The sequence below is a fragment of the Frieseomelitta varia genome, unplaced genomic scaffold (genome assembly GCF_011392965.1).
Source record: "Frieseomelitta varia isolate USP_RPSP 00005682 unplaced genomic scaffold, Fvar_1.2 scaffold_462, whole genome shotgun sequence".
NCBI classification, from domain to species: domain Eukaryota; kingdom Metazoa; phylum Arthropoda; class Insecta; order Hymenoptera; family Apidae; genus Frieseomelitta; species Frieseomelitta varia.
Window position 1 is genome coordinate 1061545 of NW_025110215.1, and position 17783 is coordinate 1079327.

The 17783-nt window shown below is 31.1% G+C and overlaps 5 protein-coding genes across 18 annotated transcripts; 3 read left to right on the forward strand and 2 right to left on the reverse strand.

Moving 5' to 3' along the window:
* Positions 1-468: 468 nt before the first annotated feature.
* Positions 469-13730, reverse strand: LOC122532630. Of its 12 annotated transcripts, XM_043661559.1 has the most exons (8): positions 13427-13730; positions 12814-12870; positions 11906-12388; positions 6387-11833; positions 5451-6312; positions 4996-5373; positions 3291-4916; positions 469-3217 (listed from the first exon to the last, which is right to left on the reverse strand). In XM_043661559.1, exons 3-8 carry the CDS (start codon positions 12300-12302, stop codon positions 2967-2969), a joined length of 8961 nt encoding a protein of 2986 aa, XP_043517494.1. In that variant the 5' UTR covers positions 12303-12388; positions 12814-12870; positions 13427-13730; the 3' UTR covers positions 469-2966. The 12 variants fall into 12 exon arrangements, with proteins under 12 accessions (XP_043517494.1, XP_043517495.1, XP_043517492.1 ...); XM_043661560.1 differs by lacking the exon at positions 12814-12870 and having other exon boundaries at positions 11906-12378; XM_043661557.1 differs by lacking the exon at positions 12814-12870.
* Positions 13731-14016: 286 nt separating this feature from the next.
* On the reverse strand, positions 14017-14942 carry LOC122532651 (transcription elongation factor 1 homolog). Its single transcript, XM_043661630.1, has 2 exons — positions 14703-14942; positions 14017-14626 (listed from the first exon to the last, which is right to left on the reverse strand). The coding sequence occupies exons 1-2, from the start codon at positions 14816-14818 to the stop codon at positions 14494-14496; spliced, it is 249 nt and encodes an 82-aa protein (XP_043517565.1). The 5' UTR covers positions 14819-14942; the 3' UTR covers positions 14017-14493.
* A 72-nt stretch (positions 14943-15014) lies between these two features.
* Positions 15015-15646, forward strand: LOC122532650 (EKC/KEOPS complex subunit LAGE3). The gene is made up of 3 exons (XM_043661629.1): positions 15015-15216; positions 15293-15421; positions 15505-15646. The coding sequence occupies exons 1-3, from the start codon at positions 15200-15202 to the stop codon at positions 15629-15631; spliced, it is 273 nt and encodes a 90-aa protein (XP_043517564.1). The 5' UTR covers positions 15015-15199; the 3' UTR covers positions 15632-15646.
* Positions 15647-15670: 24 nt separating this feature from the next.
* On the forward strand, positions 15671-16074 carry LOC122532649 (phosphatidylinositol N-acetylglucosaminyltransferase subunit P). Its single transcript, XM_043661628.1, has one exon. It carries the CDS (start codon positions 15671-15673, stop codon positions 16061-16063), a length of 393 nt encoding a protein of 130 aa, XP_043517563.1. The 3' UTR covers positions 16064-16074.
* A 73-nt stretch (positions 16075-16147) lies between these two features.
* On the forward strand, positions 16148-17775 carry LOC122532635 (methylenetetrahydrofolate reductase). Of its 3 annotated transcripts, none has more exons than XM_043661574.1 (5): positions 16148-16553; positions 16632-16841; positions 16915-17075; positions 17151-17473; positions 17556-17775. In XM_043661574.1, the coding sequence occupies exons 1-5, from the start codon at positions 16538-16540 to the stop codon at positions 17602-17604; spliced, it is 759 nt and encodes a 252-aa protein (XP_043517509.1). In that variant the 5' UTR covers positions 16148-16537; the 3' UTR covers positions 17605-17775. The 3 variants fall into 3 exon arrangements, with proteins under 3 accessions (XP_043517509.1, XP_043517508.1, XP_043517507.1); XM_043661573.1 differs by having other exon boundaries at positions 16621-16841; positions 16951-17075; positions 17556-17773; XM_043661572.1 differs by having other exon boundaries at positions 16621-16841; positions 17556-17763.
* The last annotated feature ends 8 nt before the right edge of the window (positions 17776-17783 follow it).

Here is a 17783-nt window from a genome sequence, read left to right on the forward strand (position 1 = left end):
AAGTTCAAAGTAAAGAAAAAATAAAACTTCAGCAACTTATTGTTATATATGTTATCAAATAACATACAATTATAATATTTACGTATTTCAAACAATATAATTTAAAAAAACTAAATATAACTTATCGATACATATTGCATACTCCCTTTTATATTTCCGAGATATCAGTATAAATAAAAATCAATATAAAACCATTTTTTATCTATAACGATATTCTTGCATTTTTTTATAAAGAATATATTTTAAAACGAATAACATTGTATAGAATGAAAAAAATAAATAAATAAAAAATACACAATATGACGCGTATACACAAGTATAAGTTTATTACTTTTTTTATTAAATTAGTGTAGTGTTATTAAACTTACTTGTTACAAAAAAATTATTTCTCTTAATTTCGAACGATTTTATTTTCTTTGTACACTGTAGCATGGCTTATAGAAAAATTACAATCAGAGAAAAATTATTTATAAAAAAAAATATAAGATTTTCTCCTATAAATTGAATTGTTAATTATAACTTTTCAATAAACTCATGACATTATGTGTGACATAATAAATCACATAATATGCATAGAGAAAAGTGTAATTAAGAATATTTTGTTCATGTTACCATAAGGATATTAAAATTTGTATGTGTAGATTCATTTTTTAATTACAACCTTAACCTTTTTGACATATAAGTATTAAGTTTTTTATTCTACGCATCTACATGCAAACGTTAATTTCAAGTCAAACGGTTGGTCAGAGACGTAAGGATAAACGTCATACAAACAATTATATATATTTATATATAATTATATATAGTAAATTATACATATACTATATATATACTATATGCTTCAATTTCTTCGCATAACAATACTACAATCAAAAACAATCTTGATCAGTGTAAACAATTTATTTTACATAAGAGCAATACTCTGACATCAAAAAAGCGATAATAATGGATAATGTATAGTAATAAATAAAGTATGAAATGTAAATTATGGATATTTACAAGTATGTAAATGGCAAAAAAGCTATAACAGAGACAAAATAATTGTTTCATCTTTCGTAAATATAATCTTGTATGTATTTGCAATAGATTCTGTCATTTGTTTGCAAAAATACATCTCACATTAATATTCGCATCATGTCAATCCTGTACACTTAAAACCTAGAAAACGTACAACCACAACACGTACCAACATGTAAGATGTCAATGTATCTCTTGTGTAGCAAACACATGACAGATTCAATGAGAAACACATACTAATAGTGTCCAGCATGAATATTTATATAATAATTCACCTATAGTATTTAAAGGGAGCACCATGATAAACATGCATGCGGCTCTATATCCCATTTGGGAAATTGATTAAAAATCTCGTGCTTCTATCTCCCAATTAACTTACATTAACATAAATGCACAATTTTAATCCAGTACGCCAACATCTGCGATCATTGTCCTTCATATCCACCAATTTTATGCAAGAATCGAAATTCAATTTCGATTCCAAATAAATGTATACAAGCAAAAATGTTGCACGAGAATATGACAAAATATCACAGTTCCGAGCTTGAAAAGTCACTTTTGAAAATCATGGTTCTCCCTGTCCTCCTTTTTATTTATATTCCAAGACAGTCATGAACTGTAAGACATTCTAGTTAACAACAATCCTACATCCTACTATGAGATTATCTATTTCAGAAATTGTAACGTTTAATAGTAATACATAGTCATATACAACTTGCTAAGGACGCTGTAAACTGTATACTGGCTGCTAAATGTTCCAAGTGAATACTGTACGTATAATGTATGTAAAAAGTTAGAGGTGATATATAGATTCAGAGCATGTGGTGTAAATGAAGCCTAATTTTATTGTTTAAAGATTAATTGTTGTTATGAAAACCGAAATAGCGATGCGCAGTCTGTAATACATGGAAGAGTGATGAATAATGTAATAATATATGGTAAAAAAAAAATATTATTATATATGATGTATATAATAGTTTAATCAAAATATTAAAAGTATTAAATTCTAAGATTATATAAACTGAGTGTTACTACTCAAAAAATATTAATAACTTTTTAAATATATCTTTAAATAATATCATTTTATAAATAATACGTAAATATCCATCACTCTCCCACAATTAACCAAAATGAAAATTTTATTAATTTTAAAACAACATATAATTCTATTTTCAATATATATAAAATCGAAGATGGAATGCTGGTATGTAAACTTTTACAAATATGTTTTCACTCTTTCCTTACAATTCATATTTTTCTGAGTATTGGATTTGACCGAATCATTTTCTTATATTTTTCTCCTAGAATACGAAAGTATATTGATATAGCATTTATGCACAAAGCTAAATAATAATAAGCAGCATTCCTTTCTTCTTTATGTTACTCGTTTAAAATGTACAAAATTATTTCTCATTCAATATTCCTTGTTATCTTGTTAAAAATAAAGAATAAAAAGTAGAAAATTAAAAATAAATAACAAAAATTCTTTCTATGTTAAAAGTATCTCCTCATTTCTTAATAAATCTTTAATACATCCACATAATGAATGTCAATGTGCTAAAATAAAAACGTAAATACTCAAATGGAATATCAAATTGAGAAATGATCCGTACTTATAACCACTGACATGTTAGTCGAATAGACGCATCGTAAAACGGCATGACAGTCAAGGCTAAATATTCTGAACATTTCAACAAATTGCACAGTTCAAAGTTAATTGAGATTATTTCATCTCTCTCGTCATAAACATAGTACTTTTTTTAAAGTACCTGCATAAATTTATTATCTTAATACAATACTTGTGACTAAATATTTACATCAATGCGTTTTACAGCTTCAGTCTATTAAGCTTCTGAATCGCGACAGCCTTTGAACTTTCGCAATATGCGACATTTTATGAAATTATTAATTATTAAACTAATAATTTATCATAATACCACTTAAGTTTCCTACTGAGCAGGTGGCTGTGGCTCGCTAGGCATATTAGGATTTGGATATGGTGACAAAAATGAATAATTCGGATAAGGCGGTGGTGGATGCGGGAACGGAGGATAATAATTAGGTGGATGCGAAGAAGGGGGTGCATAACCTCTATGTATGTAAGGATCTGTTGGTGGAGGACCATGAAACGCTGTATACATACGAGCATATTCTGTATTGTAGCTCGGGCCACCATATGCTGGATATCCAGGAGCACCTACTTCAAAAATGTAGTTTCAACACATATTTTTTTTTATAAATAAACAATGGGAGGCAACAAAATCTCAACTTACCACCTGGTGGATAAGTTGCTGACGAACCGGGTGCTGGAGGATAATGCTGAGAGTATGGATCATACGGTCCTGGTGGATAAGGTCCAGGATAACGACTACTTGTAGGATGACTAAACGCAGTAGGTATATGCGTTTCATCTCTATTAGTAGCTACCGTTGTGGTTACCATCGCTTCTGCACCTTTCGTTTCTGTGGTATTTGCTAATGTTTTGGCAGTAGTATTAGGTACTTGCGAATATGCAGGAGGCACATTCATCATTGTTCTCTCTTCTATGGGTTTTCCTAGTTCTGTTTGGCTCTTAGTAGTATCCATTGGTAATCTAGGATTTGCTGCATGAGGTGGAACACCAGGGAAATATGTACCATAAGGAGTGGATAATGATCGTGATCGAGGATCACTATAATCGTAATATCGTGGATACTGAGCATAAGGATAGCCTTGTGGAACATTAGGAGGCTCACTTTGTATAGAAGTTTCACGCATACTTGGTTCTGCTGTTTTTGGAGATGTCATAGTATTGGTTCCAGTACATACGGATGTAGCAGAAGAACCAATAGTTGAATCAGTTATACCTTTAGGGACTTCCGTACCTCGTAATGCAGATGTCGTTGGTGGTACTTGCATAGTTGACGATGTAGACTGTTGTGTTAACAATGAACCAGACGCTGGTTGTGCTGGAACTTGTACCGCTACTTGCGATGTAACTTGCGGTGATGCTTGAGGTATTTGTGATGATCCTTGTGACGATAACTGAGGAGGTATCTGAGGTGGTATTTGTGGTGGTAACTGTGGTGGTATCTGAGGTAATACTTGTGACTGCACTTGCTGTGATACTTGTGATTGTACTTGCGGAGATACTTGTGGTGGTATTTGCGACGGCATTTGTGATGATACTTGCGATTGCATTTGAGATGATACTGGCGATGGATCCTCGATTATAATTTCATCATTGGACGTATCTCTTTTTTCTTGTTGAGTTTGAAAAGCATGCCCATAATTCGTTAATGTATCAGTTGTTTTCATAATCTCCTTTTCAATTGAAGGAGAACACTGTTTATCAATTTTTGATGTCAATTCCGTTTCCGTTTGATCGTGTTGCGTTTGAACACTTTGTGCAGTTACAGATTCCGAAGTATATACTTGACCGTTTTCTTCAGATGACTTTTGTAGAGCAGTAGTATCGGTATCAGAATTGGCCACACGGTTATGATTAGGACTATAATCTGTGTTCGAACTTACTTCTGCAACCACATCTTCCAATCTGACTTCTTCCACCCTTTGTTCAGTTCTAACTTGACCATCTGAAGAGTTTGAATTTTCACCAAGTGTGGAATGATCTACAGGTTCCTGCTTTACTTTTGGTAACCTTGACAGAGAAACTTGATTGGTTAAATTAACTTGACTCAAATATGGCTTGGCAGTTGCAGTAGCAACAGGTTTTGGTCTTTTTGAGGTTTCCTTATCTGCAAATGGTCTATAATTAGGCCCGTTTCCTGGTTTGTTAATTGAACGACCACTTGTTTGATTACTTGAAGAAGATTTCGGTATAATAGAAATAGCTGAGTTATTTCTCAATGGAAATCCGACTTCAGGCTTTGAATTCCTCTGTGCCATTGATGATACACCTATAAATATAAATAAAATAAATTTTAAAAGTTAGAAGAGATAGGATAACTATTTAATAAAATATTTAATTATTGGTACCTTTCTTGGGTTGTTCTTCTTCTCGCTTTTGTTGATTTAATTTAAGAGCCGTTCGAATAGCAATAATTTTACCAGATTCTAATTGCATATAAATGCCTTTTGGACTTTTCAGTACCATTACTCGCTGACCAGCTTTTAATACAATACTTCCTTTATCAGGTGAATTAGTAGGAATAACAACATCTAAAGGTAAGGTCATTTCTTGCGCACTCATTCCTTGTCTTTGCCATACTTCTGCTGGTATCCATCGACTTCCTGTTACACTACGTGAACCTAAACCTTCAGCACCACGTTGCTGCATTGGTCTAACTGAGGCAACTGGTTTAGAAGTAGTACTGCTATCACCACCTCGAATTGCTCGAATTTGTAATCCACCTGCTACAATAATTTAGTATAAGAAATATATAACCGACGTGAACATATTTTAAGCAATTAAATTTTGGAATCAATCGTACCCCGTGTAGCAGTATTTCCAGGAACATAATTATAACTGGGTCTAGAACAATTGGCTGCCATTTTTTCAAGTTCGTAACCACGACGAGCTAATCGCTTTTCCGCTTGACTAAGTTTTTTATCTTTTCTATCAACTAAAAGACTTTCATGATGGAAAGGCTGTTTAGTTAATAACGAAGAATGACGTTCTAATACACGATGCATTACTTCATCTGAATAACTATCTTTTGTTTGAGAGAAATCTTGTACTTGACTATCTTCTTCCCAATCCCAAGATAATGTAGTTGCTTCTTTCAATGAAAGATGAGCATCTGGATTGCACTGATCAACCACGCGATCTGCCATTCCTTGCTTGCTAATTTGCCTGTCATATATTTTTCTCTCTAAACAATTATCAGTAACTAAACGATAAACAAAACAAGGTTTCTGTTGGCCATATCTGTACACTCTACAAACAGCCTGTGTATCATGACAAGGATTCCAAGAAGCATCAAACACAATGGCACGATTAGCGCCAACAAGATTAATACCAAGTGAACCAGCACGAGTTGAAACAAGAAAAAGATGAATTTTTGGATTATTATTAAATTCATTAATAAGCTTTTCTCTTTCTAAGGCGCTAGTACTGCCATCAAGACGATAATAATTTACATTTTTAATCCAAGCATCAGTTTGTCCATCAGGATACTTTAAACTGTTTCTAGCTAAAAAATCTTCAATGAGATTCAATGTAAATAATGATTGAGAGAATGCTAAAACACGATCACCAAGCTTAATTGCTTCTTCCAAAATACAAAAGAAAATTGTCATTTTTGCAGATGCATCAATTAATCCTGGTACATAGCCTTTCATTAATTCTGTTGCCTGCAAATAAGAAAATTAAATTTACTTATATTAGTTAGTATAATATTAGTTATGTTTATATTTATTATATTTACCCAGTCGTATGGAATTCCAGGGTCTTCTTTCCCTCCTGGAGAACTTTTACAGTCTTTTTCTTCATCTTTCGTAAGAATTTCATCATCTGATTTATCTTCTTTATCTTTATCTAGCAAATCTTCTTTTTCTTTTTCATCTTCCTTTACTAAATCATTTTGATTTAATCGAGGACTATGTAATGAATTAAGATTTTGTAGGGATCTAGATATTGGAGTCTGACAATTTGATTCAGAACTATAACCCGAATTTGTAGATAAATTATTTTGATGAACTGGTTGACTTTGCACGCCAACACTTGATGTCATTTCTTTATTATTTTTGTTCTTCTCTGAAGATCCTGAATTTTGAATATGAGTAGTAGATTGCTGAGATTGCTTTGAATCCTCTGAGCGCGTATTAATATCCGAATTATGATTATTACTATAATCATAAGATTGATTTTGATAATTTTGTGATGGAAAATAATTACTTTGATATCGATTCACATTAGGATTTACATCCCGATAATACGGATCATTACACTGATCAGATTGAAATGGTTGAGAATAATTTCTTTGCCAATAATGATCCTCTGAAGCCTTCATTTGATTTACTTGATTTGGACCATCTGCTGAATAATTTGGTAAAACAGTATTCTGAGGTGCTGCTTGATTTACTGAATAATTATTTGAAGGATTGGTAGATGAATTGCCACTTTGACGATCTGTTGAAAATTCATGTGATGTGTTGGTTGTTGATGTATAAGTTTGAGTTTGTTGTTGATTATCTGGCCTGGAATACAATTGATCGTTCTGATTTAAAGAGCTTGATGTTTGTTGATTTTGGGAATATGAAAGAGGTTGATTTTGAGCTTGTGGCATCTGTCCTTGTTGAGAAGAATTGTATCTATGAGCTGGTGTTGATGGAATTGATGTTGAGCCTTGATGATTAGATCCATAAGCATGATTTGCATTTGATGGAGCTCCTGTTTGATTTTGGATATTAGGTGGATAAGACTGATTTTGTGGTGTTGATGGAGATACAAGATGTGAATATCCATGCATTGTGTTTTGTGCATTAGAAACTGGTCCCTGCTGATCTTGAGAATATCCATGTGTTTGAGTAGAGGGATTTGAAGCTGATTGACCAGTGGGATATGAAGATGAATTTTGTGATACATTTATTTGATTTTGACCTGTTGTAGGATGATATCCACGTATTTGATTTTGTGGAATTGATGCTTGATTTGATGAATTTGTTATATATGGATGAGGTTGACTTTGAGGCATAGCATTTGGAGCTTGTTGATTAAAATTAAGTGGTGTTTGTGATGAAGAATTTGGATTTACTTGAGTGGGATAATTGTGAGGCTGATTTGGTAATGACTGTGAGCCACCATAAGTATGAGAAGAACTTTGCAAAGAAAGATTTTGATTTTGTTGATTGGGTGAAAAACCACGATTTTGACCAGGTGTTGTACTCTGTCCTTGTTGAGTTGGAAGATATGCAGCAGTCTGTGTTTGAGATGAATTTTGACTTTGTTGATTTGGACCATATCCTAATGTAGAATTTTGTAATGGTTGACTTTCATTTCGCGAATACATGGTATTTGTTTGACCTGCTGTAGAATTATAATTTTGAGTTTGATTTGGTGTATATGGAGAATAATCCGGTAATGGCATATTTGTAGGTTGATTTGACATTTGCGATTGAAAAGAAGATGGATTTGGAACTTGAGAATAATTATTAGATCCTTGATTCATACTTGATCCATAATTACGTCCATGATCTTGATAAGGATAAGTTTGACGTGGAAATATTCCAGATACTTCATAATTATTTCCTTGACTTTGATCTGGACGAAATTCTGAATTGGAAGTAGCAGTTGAATACCTTTGAGAATGATTATTTGTAGCCTGTTCATTACTTGGTATATAATTTTGTGACTGATTAGAATAATTTTGTGGTGCATTATATCCTGGAGTTTGTGTATATGTTTGAAATGATTGATTTCCATATCGTTGTGAGCTTTGATTATTGTAGAATTCATTGTATTCTCCATGGGTATTTTCATTCCTATAATATGTATTTTGATCATTTGATCTATAATTCTGATAACCATGAGGATAAGAATTTTGTGGCATAGAATTTGAATACCCTGAATTATTCATTGGCATAGGAGGATAATTAGAATAGTTATTTTGTTTTGGAGTAGTATGTGAGTTATCATTCTCTAGAGTATCCGTATTAGATGATGAAGAAGCATTAGGTTGTACGCTGGCTGCTGGTTTATTTTTTATAGTCGTATTTGTTTTCTTTCCTTTTTTGGATTCTCCTTTTGGTTGGCGAGCTTTAGAACGTTTACCTCCTGGAGTAGATTTTTCAGCAATTGTTTCCTCTAAATCTAAATCATCTTCTTCATTAGCTTGCCGTTTGCGTAGAAAATGATACAGAATATCAGGATGATTCCAAATTTTACAACATACTGCAAAAGCTTTTAATGGATTAGGTACAGCACGTGTCTTTACTACTTGAGTCATAAAGGTATCATATAGTTTACGTTGATGTGGTGTCATCCGAACAAGAAGAATGTATTCTTCTTTACGTGGCAAAGAAACTTGCAATACAGAATGTGACCTTCTTTGTACGAAACCTTCTAATAAAGCATGTAATACATGTGCACGATATCTCATTAAACGTATATCTTGTGGTGTTGAATCAATACATTGCCCATTCTGAATTGGTCTTTCAAACATGTTACAAAATTCACTTTTAGTTCCTAAATAATTGGGTCTTACAAAATCAACCATACACCAATATTCTAAAAGATTATTTTGTAATGGATAACCAGTTAATACAATTCTACGTTTTGTGCGCATTTGTTTCAAAGCCATACTAATGCTAGCATGGGAATTTTTTATTCTATGACCTTCATCACATATGACTAAATCAGGTCCTGGATTAACTAAAGCTGCATGCATTTCATCTAACAATCCTTTATTCTTATCTTCTTCCTCAACATCAACAGTGTCTTTGAAAGGTTGACCACGTTTCCTTTTTGCTTTGTTTGGTTTTTTTAAAGATAATTGCCTATATAGTTCATATCCAATCAACAAAACACCACCTCCTACTTGCCAATCTTGAATTATTTTAGCCCTTGCTGTCATAGTTTTATGAGAATCATTTAAAATATGTAAACGAAAATGCCGTGGTCTCATTTCCATACCAATAGGTGAATCTACACTAAATGGAGTTTTAACTTTTTCAATTTCTTTTTTCTCTTCATTCACTATTTCTTCTTTTGTTGTACAAGTACTTTCCTCCTTCTTAAGCATTTCTTCTGGCTCTTTCTTTACATTAACTTCTGCATTTATAGAAGATAAAGTATTTTTAAAACAATCTTTCCTTGATTCTGAATCTGTTTCTTGAGTTGATCGATTTGCATAATTAGAGAAAGTATTAGTAGAATTATCATAAGTAGAATATACAGGTGGCCCAGAATGATGATTTTCTACCCCATGATACAAAGTACTAGAATTTCGAGTTTCCATACCTGGATATATAGGAGCCTGTGGCCGATTTTCTAAACCAGGATACATGTTACTAGAATTTTGATTTTCCATTCCAAATTTTGTATCTGACATGTTTGACCTTTGTTGCATACTATGACAATTTACTTCTGATTTCATTGAATCAAAAGTAGACATTGGATTAGGATTTGTATTATACAATGCATTTTGTGAAATATCATTATGATAATTTTCATTTATATGTACTTGTGAATCTGGCATATTTTTATTCAACATATTATCTTGTACATAACCAGGCATCATATTGTGAGTTTCATATCCTTGATGAATATATGGATTTTCTGATATAATGTTCATAGATTGAGATGTATTTTCTTGTCCAAAACGATGAGCTGATTCTGTACTGATAGGCCTTGAGATATTTGACATACTTGACATGTTTGACATATCACTCTGATTTCCAGTTTCGTCCTTAACTTCTTGTTTAAGTTCTACAACAGATTCTGATTTAATACCTTTACCATGTTTTTCTAGAGCATTAGGATCCTCATATGGTAACCACATATTAAATTCTGCTAACCAATTCTGCAATGTATTGATAGGCATAATACAAAGGACAGTTTTCGCAGTAGTACAACGAAAAAAAATATCACAAAAGCTAGCAACTTGAAGCGTTTTTCCTAAACCCATACTGTGAGCAAGTATACAACCAAAACCAGAACTAGTTTTGAATCTGTCAATACTCTCAACAATATTATCATAAAGAAAACGAATACCACCAATTTGATGAGGTTTAATAATACGAGCTACCTGTGGAGCTAAAAATACATCAGGTTCTGTTTCAGGATGACCCACATTTATTAACACTCTACCATGTTCATCTGGAATGTTATATCTATCATTAGTGTGCATGCCAGAATTGGATGGATCATCTTCGTTGTCTGTTTCTTCTTCGCCACTTGGATCACTTAAAACTATACAATCATCATCTGAACTTTCGCTAGAGCTAGATATTGTAACCACATCTTTGCCCTTAGCAGTTTTCTGAGACTTTGGTCCAGTTGACATCTTTTTAGCAGCATGTATTTGTTTCTCACGTAAAGCCTCTTCAGCTTCTATATCAGAGATTTCAGAATCTGAGTAATATTCTGACCTATCCATAGGTTCCTTTTTAGGAACTACAGGAGATATGCTAACAGAAGGAGTCATCATTCGAATTCTTTGTTGTAACATATTGGGACCACTAGGTCGATTTCCAACTCGCGAAATTGACGTTTGTGCTCCTTGGTAAACACCTCTTCCTTTTTGCCATCGAGAGCTTTCAACTGATCTTCTTTGTATTTGATTTGTTTGCATTCCAGATGTTGTCTGCGATCCAGTTCCAGATCCAGAATTTACTTTAAGGAGCACTGTATTTGGTAAACGAACTGGTGCAGATGGAGATGATTGAGAAATAGTAGTGCCTGCTTGATTCTGTTTTCCTTGTAAAAGACTAATTACTCTTGTTTGTGTTTTGCTATTTTGTCTATTTATTGCTATTTGCCGTTGAACTTCACGAATTATTCTTTGTTGTTCTTGTACCCTTCGAAGACGTTCCATCTCTTGTCGCTGAGCTGATAAAGTAGCTTCATCAAGTTGAGTTTCATCCATAACTTCTCGAATATTTCTCCTCATATTTGCTAATTTCTTTTCTGCTTTCGTTTCACATTCTGATGCAGATCCCTCAGTTCCATCATCTTTTTTCTGTTTCTTTTTAGCTGCATCAGAATTTTCTGAATCAGCATGCCTCTTATTACTCTCTGTACCTTCCTCTTCCATGGCTTGATCTTCATTTTTGTCATTTTCATGTCCTATACTTCCTTCATCATCTGTATCTTTTGAAATTGGTTTTCCAAGTAAGTCTGCTTCTGACACTTCTTGACCCTCTATTGGGGCTCCTATTAAAAAATTTAAGGGCTATTAATATTAAAATTTAATGCAATTTCAAAAATAACAATGTATGTACAAACCTTCTAATGGCAAAGTATCCAATATATTAACTGGTTCTTCATCATCATCCTCAGGTTGAGAATGATGTTGCCGCTCTGATTCCGCTCGCACACCAATTTGTGAATCAATTGTCTCGTCTAAATCCATGTCGTCTCCTGACCCTTCTGAACGTATTTCTTCTATTTCTTCTGACTGTAATGTATCATTTTTCTTGTCATGTTCTCCATCAGATGTTTCAGCACTAGATTCCTCTGAACTTTCATCATTTGTTTGAGGCTCTACATTATTCATGTCTGTGTTTGTTGCAGTATCATTTGACATTATTGTTTCATTAGGCTTAGGGCCTGAACGAGGGGTCACACGTTCTATAGTGACATCCCCAATACGTGTTAAAAAACTGTCCAAACTATTTGACATGATGTGTAAAGTCCATTAAGTCACAATGTGTTCTACTAAAATTTTATGTGAAATCATGGAATGTCTAGTCACTTTCCTGTATAACACTATTAATTAAATTGTTTTCATATCACTTATATAATTTCATTTTCTTTTATGCCTGCAATAAGAAATGTATTCCTTCATAAATTTCAGAAAACAATAATAATCTGTCATATGATTAAAAAAAACTGTCACAGTAAAAAAAGTGTCAATCTAAACTGATATGTAAGTAAAAACAACTAAAAGACAATTATATATTAAAAATGTAAAATAGACAATACAAAACAAAAATATTGCACCTTATATATGCATTTGACATAAATCAAATTTGACAATTTATTAAATTCTCAATGTTAAAACACAGTGTACAATAAATTAAAATGAATAATAGTTGATTGCATATTTATGGAATACATTGCTATATCACATACAATTGTATTTCAAATAATACATTTGTATTTCATGTAAAAGTATATAAAACAATATTTACTTTGTTTTGTACAAAGCAACACAAATAAACACTCAATTAATATTAAGATTAAAATACCTAAATATTAAAACAGAAATTAATAATTATAGTCTTATACTTAGAGAAATGTTTACATGGAAGATTGCATGCGTTGATATATTATTAAAATTCTCTCATAAAGGCTTAAAAACAACATATTTTAAAACAGCATATAAAATATAAATCGTATTATAAACATTTGGAATTAAACACACTTGTTGAAAAATCAGTTTAATCACATTCTCGAGCTCACGAATAAACTCTAACAGCAACGATTTGGACGATGCTGTTTAATAAGAGGATCATAGCGGAAGCACAATTTGAAGACAACTTAACTGAGGATATCGAGAAGGAATATTCATAATATTCCAAGTAATTTAGATTAGGAGCTGTCAAACAGAAGAAACGAAAGCAGCCCAGAATGTTTGTTTTTGGACGAACTGATCCGGTTTGGGCGATTAATGCTAGAGAGTCGCGTCGTTTAGCAACCGGCGTCAGCACGAATCTTACACGCATTGAATTCTACTTGTGATCCGTAGTTACGACTGCTTAATTAGCTGTTAATTGCGGATTAAAAATAATGACACACACATACACACGTCCGATGGACGCCATAGCGTCGTTGTTCGCCGCTCGACGATCACGGTTCTCCGCAATGTCCGAAGATCAGCGAACAAGCCTTGTCACTTGGGTTAATGCACGCATCGTTTCAGCCTCGTCATTTGAATTATTTTCATCTAGAATGCATGGCAAAGTCACGAGGATTCACTCTGCGATCGAAACTTCACTTCGCAGCTCGCACGCGTTGCTCTCAAGCTTTCCGCGGCATTTTTTTTCACACACTTTTTCTAACAAGCATATTCCATTCGATGGAACGCCATCTTGAATGCGCTATGAAACACATCCGCTGAATATTTGCGAGGGAACAGCATAACTTCATTTCACATTTAGCCTTTCCGTTCTTTTTCTACTTCTCAGTAATTTTTTTAATAAACTGCGGCCTTTATATTTCAAATAGTTGTCACAAAAAAAGTATTCATTTAATTGCATGAAAGCATTAATGTGATTAGCCTTGTATTTTTTTTCTATTACTCATGAACTTTTTTATTTATAAAAAATACTACTACTAATGTTAATTATTTTAATATGTTTAAATCCGCAATAAAGGTGGATTAAAATCATTGATATTTATGAAGTTATACTATAGTATTTTATTCATATTTTTATTCTTTTACAACTTGGTTTTTATAGTAAAAGCGTTATGTTTTTTTATATACAAATATATATGTAGGTTATAACATTTATATAATATTCCTATTACTTTTAAAATGAACATTCAGATACTTACTTAGTAAGTATGAAAGGTTCGTACATATAAATATGATTGTATGAATGTCATATAATTGAAATTAATGTAATGTAACACTTAATACGATACATATACTATACATATACTTTTGTTACTTTAAACTAAATATTAAATTTATATAATTAAAAATGTCTTTTCATTAACATATAAAATATATGTTATTAGTTACGTATTGTCACAGATTTTGTCTATGGTTCAATTATGTCATAAAATGCTAAATGCTGATACAATTTAGTAAAAAAAAAAATAAGTAAATAAGTTTGAGCATCAATCTGACACAAAAATAAAAAAATTTAGTTTGCATTTTCACATGCATCAATCCAGTCATTATATACATCCAAAGGTTCTGAAAGTAAATTGATTGTAGTTTGGAAGTCCTCCAGACAGACTCTGCAAGTAATTCTAGCTGTGTTTTTTGACTTATCCCTGTAAATAAAAGAAGAAAGTAGTAAAATTGAAATTTATGTGATATAAAAGTCAGCGGAAAATTAATTATACGTACATTTTAACCTCACATGATTTTTCGTGATTGCAAAATGGACAATTAAATTGTGTATCTAATGGTTGAATAGCTTTCTTTTTACTTGGTGGCTTTCGTTTACTTTTTCTTCGGCCCATTACGTTTAAAATATATCGAATAACCTGATGTACACTAGTTTGTATCAAGCTTTCTACAATATTTAAATTATAAACTGTTGCGTGTTATATATCAACGAACATGGAGTACAACGCGAGAAGTTACTAGTTACTAGTTACTAGAAGTTTGTATCTACAAACATATCTATATACATATCTATATATAAAAACCGTTATTCAGCTTTAAATATATATTGAACAAATTTGGGAATAATCTTACTTTGTAAAAAGCAATCACATTACTAAATTATTACAGAACGGATTATAAAATTAACGATTTAAATATCCATAGACATATAAATGTATAAAAATCTATACTATAAGAAACGTTTTTATATTATGAATTAAATAATAATTACTGTAATGAGTACTTTCAGTGTGTATCCTTTAAAATAAATAATTTCATAATGTCTTATTTAATTACAGAATTACGGATATAACCTTAATTTTGTATAGAAATTTATCAATACCTTTCCCATCAGGAAGGGAAGCAGAAATTGCTTATCAGGTATTAAGAGTTGATAAAGAGCCCTCAAGAGGTAGTATTGCAAAGAGTTTGACACTCGATAATAATTTATTACAAATGTAAGTTTTTATATATTTGTCGTAATGGTATAAGTTTAAGTATATACACAGTTTATTGTATTAATGTGTATTTTTCTTCATAGATCAATTTCTGGAACAGAAGCACGAAAAGTTAGAGTGGCATTAACTTCATTTTTTGATAGTTTAATTTTAGTAACAGAAACTATGCAACTTTTTGGCCCACCTGTACCTACTTATAATTATTATTAAGTACATATTTATTGTTAAAACTATATAATATTATACAAAATGGAACATACTCCAGCTCCATATGCACCGAGATCTGTTTATGGATATGCTTTATACATAGGGTCAAATATGCTTTTTGTTTTATTTCTAATATGGGCTGTAATACCAGATCAAATTTTATATACTTTAGGATTAACATATTGGCCCTCTAAATATTGGGCTGTAGCAATTCCAATTTGGGCTTTAACTGCCTTAGCCACATTTGCATTTATTATTTATCCAGCTGTAAATTTATCTATGACCCCAGATATTAATGATATTGCAACTATAACAGATAAACATTCATGTTCCAAAAAAGAAACTATTCCAGGTGGTATATCTCCTGTTTATGATATTCCAATAACAGAAGTTTGTAGAAAATTGTATTTAACAAAAAAAAGTAATAATAAATGACAAAAGATTTATATATTTTGTTAAAAATAAATTTCAAATGATATAATGCAAATAATGTTAAAATTTTAAGATGCAATTTAAAAAATTAATATTTTAAGAAATGTATTTTAATAATTTCACAATTATAATATTAAATTTTTATAGTAACACTTTTGAGAAATTATCCCATTATATTAAGTCGATTATATATTTCATACATTGCGTAATTTGATTACGACAATCTTGTGGCCTAGATCATGTGAAATGTGTAGCAATTAGCTTTCCACATTTACATATATACCAAAAAAATAAAAAAATTTGTGGTAGAACATAAAATACGTGATCAAGGGATTGACAACGAATGTGATAATAACACAAACTATTTTTTATTTACAAATATTAAGTGCCAAATGATTGATTTAAGAAAAACATTAAAAGATATAATAAATACAAATGCTATATCTTGTAGTTTCGAAATCATGCGTGTAAAAAACAATGATTTCTATCAAAGGTTTGTATATTATATATTTAATAACACTTAATAAATTTATATTTTTATGAATAAAAATTTTTGTTAGATTTTTTGCAGAAGTGAATAAATATCATCCATCTTTTTATACATTGACATGGCATATTAAAAATGATATGAAAGATTATCTGTCTTTAGATGTATTTAATGCACTTCCAAATAATACACTCCTCCATCTTATAGCTAACAATTTAACTCCCACTGATGTAAAAATTATATTAAAGAAAGCATTAGAACGTGATATACGTAACATATTTGTTTTAAGGGGTGGTAATTAGAAATTATTGTAAAATTGCTCATCTATGTTTTCATGTTATTTGAATTGTATGAAAAGAAATTTCAGATTCAACAAAATCAAATGGTGAATTTCCACATGCAGTTGATTTAGTACGTTTCATAAGGAATCAATTTGATGATATATTTTGTATATGTGTTGCTGGTTATCCAGAAATGCACCCAGAATCATCATCTAAAGAAATGGATTTAATTTATTTGAAAGAAAAAGTAATTATATTATTTTATCTTTATTATTCATTTATATATTTAAAATAAACATATTAACATTAATTTTCATTGAAGATTGATGCGGGCGCAGATTTTATAATAACACAAATTGTTTTTGAAGCAAATATTTTTATTAAATTTGTGAACGATTGTAAGAAAATTGGAATTAATGTTCCAATAATCCCAGGTATTTTTCCAATTTTGAATTACATGTGTCTCCAAAAAATGGCAAAAATTTGCAATATTAAAGTACCTAAAATTATTTTAAATACTCTGGAATGTATAAAAGATAATAATGAAAAAGTACACAATTATGCAGTAGAAATAGCTACAAATATTATAAAAGAAATAATTGCAAGTAAAACTACTTGTGGATTCCATTTTTTCACATTAAATAAGTAATTATTAATTTTAATAGAAAAAATGTAATGTGAGATCAATTTATTTATATTTATTTATATAAATATTTATGAATTGTAGACCTTCATTATCATTGGAGATATGTGACAAACTTGGTATTTTCTGTTGATTATTTAATTATAGAAGAGGTTTCAATAAACAAACAATTATATTAAGGCAACTAATAGTAAATGTAAGAGTCTACGTATAATATTTTACACAAATGTATCACAATAGATTTAAATATACGCGCTAAATTTGACATCAATTACCAATTGTCAAAATTCCCTATATTGGAACAACAGCAAA

Coding starts and splice junctions, on each gene's coding strand:
- LOC122532635 (XM_043661572.1), top strand. CDS start 16,453: ATGATTGATTTAAGAAAAACATTAAAAGATATAATAAATACAAATGCT. Junction 16,554..16,620: donor AACAATGATTTCTATCAAAG/GTTTGTATATTA, acceptor AATTTTTGTTAG/ATTTTTTGCAGAAGTGAATA. Junction 17,076..17,150: donor TAATTTATTTGAAAGAAAAA/GTAATTATATTA, acceptor TTTTCATTGAAG/ATTGATGCGGGCGCAGATTT.
- LOC122532650 (XM_043661629.1), top strand. Junction 15,422..15,504: donor GATAATAATTTATTACAAAT/GTAAGTTTTTAT, acceptor TTTTCTTCATAG/ATCAATTTCTGGAACAGAAG.
- LOC122532649 (XM_043661628.1), top strand. CDS start 15,671: ATGGAACATACTCCAGCTCCATATGCACCGAGATCTGTTTATGGATAT.
- LOC122532630 (XM_043661560.1), bottom strand. CDS start 12,302: ATGTCAAATAGTTTGGACAGTTTTTTAACACGTATTGGGGATGTCACT. Junction 11,834..11,905: donor GGATACTTTGCCATTAGAAG/GTTTGTACATAC, acceptor ATTTTTTAATAG/GAGCCCCAATAGAGGGTCAA. Junction 4,917..4,995: donor AGAAGAACAACCCAAGAAAG/GTACCAATAATT, acceptor TTATATTTATAG/GTGTATCATCAATGGCACAG.
- LOC122532651 (XM_043661630.1), bottom strand. CDS start 14,818: ATGGGCCGAAGAAAAAGTAAACGAAAGCCACCAAGTAAAAAGAAAGCT. Junction 14,627..14,702: donor AAATCATGTGAGGTTAAAAT/GTACGTATAATT, acceptor TTTTATTTACAG/GGATAAGTCAAAAAACACAG.